This window comes from Bos mutus, chromosome 15 (assembly GCF_027580195.1).
Source record: "Bos mutus isolate GX-2022 chromosome 15, NWIPB_WYAK_1.1, whole genome shotgun sequence".
NCBI classification, from domain to species: domain Eukaryota; kingdom Metazoa; phylum Chordata; class Mammalia; order Artiodactyla; family Bovidae; genus Bos; species Bos mutus.
The window spans coordinates 45,020,863-45,028,714 of NC_091631.1; the positions used below are offsets into that span (position 1 = coordinate 45,020,863).

At 55.0% G+C, this 7,852-nt stretch overlaps 1 protein-coding gene across 1 annotated transcript; it reads left to right on the plus strand.

The window, feature by feature from the left end:
• The first annotated feature begins 3,910 nt into the window (after positions 1-3,910).
• Positions 3,911-6,590, plus strand: MYOD1 (myogenic differentiation 1). Its single transcript, XM_005896772.2, has 3 exons — positions 3,911-4,782; positions 5,298-5,376; positions 5,638-6,590. The coding sequence occupies exons 1-3, from the start codon at positions 4,153-4,155 to the stop codon at positions 5,883-5,885; spliced, it is 957 nt and encodes a 318-aa protein (XP_005896834.1). The 5' UTR covers positions 3,911-4,152; the 3' UTR covers positions 5,886-6,590.
• Positions 6,591-7,852: the final 1,262 nt, after the last annotated feature.

Consider the following 7,852-nt stretch of genomic DNA (forward strand, 5'->3'; position numbering starts at 1 on the left):
GTGCCTACTGTGTGCCTGCCTTCCCAGGTGGTGTAGTGGTAAAGAATCTGCCTGCCAACGCAGGAGACCTGGGTTCAATCCTTGGGTTGGAAAGATCCCCTGGAGGAGGCAATGGCAACCCACCCCAGTATTCTTGCCTGGAAAATTCCGTGGACAAAGGGGCCTGGTGGGCTACAGTCTATGGGGTTGCAAAGAGTCAGACACAACTGAGCACACACACATGTGTACACACACACACACACACACAATGTGCCAGGCATTCTGTGGAGGCTTGAACCAATGGGAAGAAATATTTATTTCAAACTAAATTACTAATATAACTATTCTCATTCCTCATTATAAATGTAAGTCAAAGGAAAAGACTCAAGTTTATTATAAGCACCAAATCTTCCTATAGGATGCTATGACAATATTGCAGCAGGCCATGCATATTTGATGAACTAAAAGATCATGCTTCAGGCAGATGGACCCGAGTCTTTCCTGGGAAGAGTGACCCAGCATGAACATCTAATCATGTATGCGACTATCCTGTTCAGAAGAAATACAAGCAGCCTCATTAATGACACTTTTCAAGATGTTCAAATATATCCATAGAGAGTCAAGGCTATGAGGCCACCCATTCAGTCATTTGACATTTATCAAGTTCCTGCTATGTGACAGCCACTCTGATGGTTTCAGAGAATACCATGGTGAACAAAGCATCCTTGACTTCTTGGGGCCACATCAATCAATGAATGAACCAACTAAGAAGTTAAGAGTGGCTGTGTTAGGAAGAAAATGAGCAGGGTGATGTGACTCAGCTACCATAGAGAGGATGGTCAGAGACATCCCAAGGAGGCGAGTTTGAGCTGAGACCTGGTGTATAAAAAGCAGCCAGTCTTGGGAAGGGCTTGGCAGAGAAGCAGCAAGTATGTAGCATCAAGGTAGAACCATGCTCAGAGTGTTGGCAGACAGGAAAGAAGGCCAGGCTAGCACTGAATGATCGAAGGGGATGATGGGTCCAGGCGCAACTGCAGAGATGGGCTAAGGCCAGTTCACATGGGGCCTGATAGCCCAGGTGAGGAGATGAGAGTTTATTTAAAATGCAATGGGAAGCTTTACAGAGTTTGAAGCAGGACAGAAATATAATCCCATGTTCATGTTTAAAAGATTATTCAAGCTGCTGTGTAGTGAATGGAGCCTACTGAGACAAGAGTGGAAGTGAGAGGAGGAACCAGGAGGCTATGGTGGGCATCCAGGCCAGCAGTGTGGCAGTGTAGTCCAGGATGGTTACGGTGGAGATGCAGAGACTTGAGCGATGTCTTAGAGGTAGAGTGGTCAGGCTACCCATGGGCCTAGACCTCCCCTTTGACACTCCAACCTCATAAACCCCCTCCCCACTCAACCTTTCTAGCTGGATGTTGAAAATGCATTTCAAATTTTGTGCCATCCTGGACTCTGGGTCTGCCACTCACAGTCCTGCTCTTCTCCAATTCCATTCTTCCAGGAGCCATCCAAATTTCTCTTGCCTACATCCAATTGCAAATAAATTGTGAAGATTCCATTCCAGTGATCAGCAACATGACCACCCAGATCTGAGCCACAATCACCACTCACTTGGATTTTTCAGTGGGCTCCTAGTTGGTCTCCCTGCTGTGCCTTTGCTCTCCATAGCCAGCTTGCTCCTGTTAATAAGTCAGACGGTAACATTCTTTGCTGCTCAACCTTTCCGTTGACTTTCTATCTCAGAATACAAATCCTTTGCTCCCTCTCTGACCCCATATCTTACCACTCTCACATTTGCTCATTCTGCTTCAGATACACCAGCCTCCTTCATGTACTTTAAAGCTGATAAACAGTCCTTTCCCAGGACTTTTGCACGTGCTCTTCCTTCTATCTGATTCCAGATAGCCGCTTCTGCCCTCCCTTCATTCTGGTCTTTGCTCAAATGGAATCAAGCTAGAGAGGTCTTCCCTGACCACTCCACATAATGAAATAATTTCCATCACTTTTTTCCCAGTCTTGCTTTATTTTCCTTCATAGAACTTATAACCTCCTGACATCATACATTTCCTTGCTTATTTGTTTATTGTCTGCCAACCAACCCTACAGTGTGAGCACCATGAGAGCAGAGCCTTGGTTTTGTTCATTGCTGTATCCTCAACACCTAGACCAGTATTTGGTACATAGTGGACACTCCATGAGGTGTGCTGAATGAATAAATGAAGATGGTGCTATGGAGTGAGAGGAGGTGAGCACTTCCTAAAGGGGGACCTTCGGCACTACTAGAGCCAGAGGTGTAGAAGTGGCAGAGAATTAAAGAAGATAGGGCTCCAGAAGAGAAGGACTGACTTCTCAGAGCACAGAGGGCCAGTTTGGACAGCTTCCAGAAGTTAGTGGGAAAGGAACAAGGATCATTCTTGCTTATATCTTTGGGATCCAGGAGGAGAGACCCAGTTGGGGTGTCTGGTCCAAGAGATCTCTAGCCCAAAAATGCGGAGAGGAAGGTGTGGACTGAAGTTTCAGGAAGAGGCTGAGCCACCCTACAGGAGTGGAGAGCTTGTGAGAGAGCTTGTGAGAGTGCCAGAGTTCCACGAGTGGCTGCCTCCTCCTTCTATTACTAGTCTCTCCCGTGGTCCTGGCTGGGGAGAAATGCCCTGAGGCCTTCACAGGAGCCTAGCCCTAAGACTACCTTGGCCTCCGTCGGAGCTCAGTGCCCCAGCTGACAGCAGAGAAGGCTATAAGAAGCACACCTTCCAGCTGTCCAGCTGGTGTCAACGACAGAAGCAAGCCCTCTTGTTAGTATATCCTTGTACCTCGGACTGAGGGCTTCCACATCTTTGCTCTCTTTAGATTCTCACCACCACCACAATCACTCTGAGAGATCGCTATTAATGTCCTCAGATTTACAAAGTGGGGAAACTGAGGTTCAGAAGGAGATGTGACTTTCACAAAATCACACAGGGAACTGTGGAGTTCCGCTTATTGGTCTGCAAACTCCGCTCTCAAAGACTCCACCCTGAAGTCAGGTTCTCAGGTGGTCTCCGCGTTCTAAGCCTTTGCACAACGAACTTTTCCTTTTTTCCCCAGCAGAAGAGACATTGCAGCTGATACCCACACTGGACATCTCCCTGTGGAAACGCGCAGGTTGAATTGGGCAGAAGTTTGTTTCCTTCCCTCCAGACTGGGACAGGCCCTGAGTTTGGAGAGATTGGCACGAAGCTTTAGCAGCGATCATCAACTTCTGTGTAGATGCGGCTGGATTTCCAAGCGAGCAGAGAAAATGGGCCCGCGACCCTCTGAGTGATTCCCTTGGCAGAAGCTGGCCAAGTGGCACAACCGCAACGTTCAGTCTCAGGTTCCCCCACTTGGACTGAGTCTCATCTCTCGTTGCTCATTTTCCTGCCTCTGACTCTAGCTTTCTGCTCTCTCAGTGTCTCAGCCTCTTGGGTTTACCGCTCACCGTCTCACTAACTCAGCTTTGAGTGTACCTCTGCCTTATTGCCCTGTGTCTCTTTCCACATCTCTCCCTGATTCGGTAGATCTGATTTCTACCCCTATCCTGCTCCTGGGTCCCCACAAATCAGTGGACTGAGGGGACCCCAAAGTCAGCCCAAAGGTAAGCGCGCGTTGCCAGCGTTTCCGCGGAAACACGAGGAGTCCAGTGCTGGAGAAATTTGGAGAGTGTGCCCGGGAGCCAAGTGCAGTTGCGTTGGGCTGCCAGCCTCTGCCTTCCTCCCCGCCTGGGGAGGGGCCCGAGCGCTCGCGCGCGGGTGTCAAGGGGTAGGGGGCTGGCCAGTCTCGGGCCCCTGCTGCCACCCTGGGGATACCAAGCTCCTCCCTGCTCTGTTCCTATTGGCCTCGGGCGCCCCCGCCTCTAGCCGCTAGCTCGGGCTCGGGGGCCCTTAGGCTACTACGGGATAAATAGCCCTGGGAGCCTGGTGTGAAGGTAGGGGTGGGGAGGCCCCAGGGCGCTGCCGCGGCTCTCCTCGCCGTCCGTCCCTCAGGCGGGACAGGACCGGGGAGGGTGGGGAACAGCTGGTTATACATTCAGACCCTCAGTGCTTTGCTATCTCACTGCTGGGGCTCCAGAACAGCAGCAAGTTTCTGGCAACCCTTGCCGCTGCCGCTGAGGCTGGGCAAAGCCAGGATCGCGCCGCCCCCCGCCGGGATATGGAGCTGCTGTCGCCGCCGCTCCGCGACGTAGACTTGACGGGCCCCGACGGCTCTCTCTGCAACTTTGCAACAGCGGACGACTTCTATGATGACCCGTGTTTCGACTCCCCGGACCTGCGCTTCTTCGAGGACCTGGATCCGCGCCTCGTGCACGTGGGCGCGCTCCTGAAGCCCGAGGAACACTCGCACTTCCCTGCAGCCGCGCACCCGGCCCCGGGCGCGCGCGAGGACGAGCATGTGCGCGCGCCCAGCGGGCACCACCAGGCGGGCCGCTGTTTACTGTGGGCCTGCAAGGCGTGCAAACGCAAGACGACTAACGCCGACCGCCGCAAGGCTGCTACCATGCGCGAGCGGCGCCGCCTGAGCAAAGTCAACGAGGCCTTCGAGACGCTCAAACGCTGCACGTCTAGCAACCCAAACCAGCGGCTGCCCAAGGTGGAGATCCTGCGCAACGCCATCCGCTATATCGAAGGCCTGCAGGCGCTGCTTCGCGACCAGGACGCCGCGCCTCCCGGCGCTGCCGCTGCCTTTTACGCGCCTGGCCCGTTGCCCCCCGGCCGCAGCGGCGAACACTACAGCGGCGACTCGGACGCTTCCAGTCCGCGCTCCAACTGTTCCGACGGCATGGTAAGGCCAGGACCCTGGGCTAGAGAAGTGCGGGCAGCTCTTGGTATATCAGGCATGTGTTTACGAGAGGGCAAGGAGCTGGCCCTCTGGTTGGGAGGGTTGGGCGGGGAACCTTCCAAGGAGTGGACCCCCGGTGGAGTCCACTGCCACCCCCAGGCAGCTGTCACTGGGGCGGCCTAGGGCTTTGGGGATGCACAGGAAGGATACGATCCATCCGACTGGGGGCACTGTTAGAACACTGCTGCGCCGACACGAAGATCTGCTTTTTCTCCTCTTATGCCTGTTGCCGAAATGCAGATTTGTGCTCCTGGGTGACTGTCTGCCCTCTCTTTGGCTCGGCATGCTGCAGACAGCTCCTGCCCACCCTTGCTCCCCAAACCAGACAGATCCGGGCCCGGAACTCTCGTGGCTGAGATTTGGGGAGTTGGGGAGTCGGGGAGGGGGCGGCTGCAGGGAACAGAGCTCCTGCCCTGCGCAGTTCCCAGGCCTGACTCGGTCGTCCTTTCCATTTGCAGATGGACTACAGCGGCCCCCCGAGTGGTGCCCGGCGGCGGAACTGCTACGACCGCACTTACTACAGCGAGGCGCCCAACGGTGCGTATTCGCGCCTCCTTCCCACATGCCCTTTTGAGTTTCCCTGGCTTCTCTTTATCTAGGACCTCCTTGCCCCCATCCTGGAAGATGGTACCGGGAATGAAATACTAAGCATGTAGTTCCCTCCTTTTTCATCCTGAAATTTCGTGGGATCCTCACGAATTCTGGCTGGCCCTCAGTTCCCCGTCTGCCCCAAAGCACTGAACTCGGAGGTGGGAGACTTGTGCACCCCTGCATACTAACCTACCCCTCCCCGCGCAGAACCCCGGCCTGGGAAGAGCGCTGCGGTGTCGAGCCTCGACTGCCTGTCCAGCATCGTGGAGCGCATCTCCACCGAGAGCCCCGCCGCGCCCGCGCTTCTGCTAGCCGACGCGCCGCCGGAGTCGTCTCCTGGCCCGCAGGAGGCCGCCGGGAGCGAGGTGGAGCGCGGCACCCCCGCTCCTTCCCCCGACACTGCCCCTCAGGGCCTCGCGGGCGCGAACCCCAACCCGATTTACCAGGTGCTCTGAGGGGTTGTGCGGCCTCATCGGGGGGCGCCGCTGCCCACGGGCCCGAGGGATGGCGCCCTCAGGGTCCCTGGCGCCCAAAGATTGCGCTTAAGTGCCAACCACTCTCCTCCCAACAGCGCTTTAAAAGCGACCCTCCCGAGGTAGGAGAGGCGAAGGAACTGTTGTGTTTCCGCCTCCCGCACCCCAGGGCAAGGACATGGTCCTTTTTTTCCCGCCTACTCAGCGCTCTTCCCTGAGACCCGCTGTGGCGGCCGTTTGATGTTACTCCGTGGGCCAGAGCTGACCCTTGAGGAGCCAGGCCCTTCCTCTTCCTCGCCCCCTCCCCCATGGGGGTGTGTGACCCACGCAGGCCTAAGCCCCGCCCCCAAGACCCCCGACCGCTTAAAGGGGCGTGCCCCTCCTTTCCGGAGCCCCCTGGGGACTTCAGCTGTTTCCCGCCGCTCCCTTCCCAAGTGTAACAGGTGTAATGGTAACCACTCCCACCCCCCAACCCCCACCCCCGGTTCAGGACCACTTTTTGTAATACTTTTGTAATCTATTCCTGTAAATAAGAGTTGCTTTGCCAGAGCAGGAGCCCCTCGGGCTGTATTTATCTCTGAGGCATGGTGTGCGGTGCGACAGGGACTTTGTATGTTTATACGGCAGGCAGGCGAGCCGCGGGCGCTCGCTCAGGTGTTCGAAATAAAGACGCTAATTTATACCGCGGTGGCTCCGGCTTTCGCTAGGGTTGGGGACTGGATTTTAACAGCGAGGGAAATCCGCAAACTGGGCCAGCTGTACCGCAGCGACCCCTGTAGGCGGCAGGCGGACTGCAAGGAGGAAGCCTGGGGCCTTTGGGAGGGAGGGGTGTGTATGTTTCCATTACGTGAGGAGGTTCTTCTGACCATAACAGCACGTCACAGCACACAGATCAGTAGTTTTCATGTCAGGATGGATATTAGAGCGATCTGAGTCGTTAATAAAAGGTCCATGCGATTCTGATTTAAAGTATCTGCCACCTAGATACCCACAGCCAGGTACTGGTATTTTTCAAACTACTCACTTGATGCTGAAGTGCATACGGTTGAGAATCACGCCCCTCCAGACACAGAGTGAAGCCAGGTATGGTGTCCCGAAGGATCCGTGGAAAATTATGTCCCCCAGATGCCACTCGAAATCCTCATAGGTATCATAAGGGGCTTAGAGCATTATGAGGAAAAACTAAATGAGTGTGAAGGGTACTTCCAGGCTCTCGGTGATAGGTGTGACCGCAAAGGGCCAGCATGGACGGCCAGGCAGGCACAGACACATCTACTGTAAGTAGCCCAGCACTTAGAGCATCTTGGCACTGTCGGATCTCGTAAGAAGACACGGGTCCAGAGCCTGCAGGGAGAGGGGAGCGTGCACAGCTGCATCGTCACAGGTGGCATCAGTGCTGGTTTCAAGCTATAAACACCCTGAGAGCTGAGAAGGGGCTACTGATTTAGTCAGGGTGCTGCGGAGGGCTTCCTGGAAGAGGCGCCACTTGAACTGTGTCTTGGGAAACGAAAGAAGACAACACATGCACAATGCCACAGACCTCCCCTCACACACACATACACATGGGGGACACGCACCCCTACTCAGGGAACACACACACAGGGGACACACACACGTAGAGGAACCTCTGGGAGGGCACCCCGGATGGATGGCTTGGCAAAAGCCAATTCCAACCCCTAATTCACATACTCTTGTCACCAGGACCTCAATGGCTCCTATAATCCCACTCCTACAAATGTTTTTTTCCCTGAAAACCTTACAGGCCCCCTTTCAAGGGCTCTTCTCACCCAGGAGGGGCAGGTGTGGAGAGTGCCTGGGGAATGCAGGCAAGACATAATGGCAGAAGGAAGAGCTGGGGTTCTGCTCTCTGCTCTAGGAGAGCCTCAGCTCTCCCCAGTGTAGGGCCCCGGGGGAGCCACCCAGGGCTCTTTGCTGCTACTAATGATTCT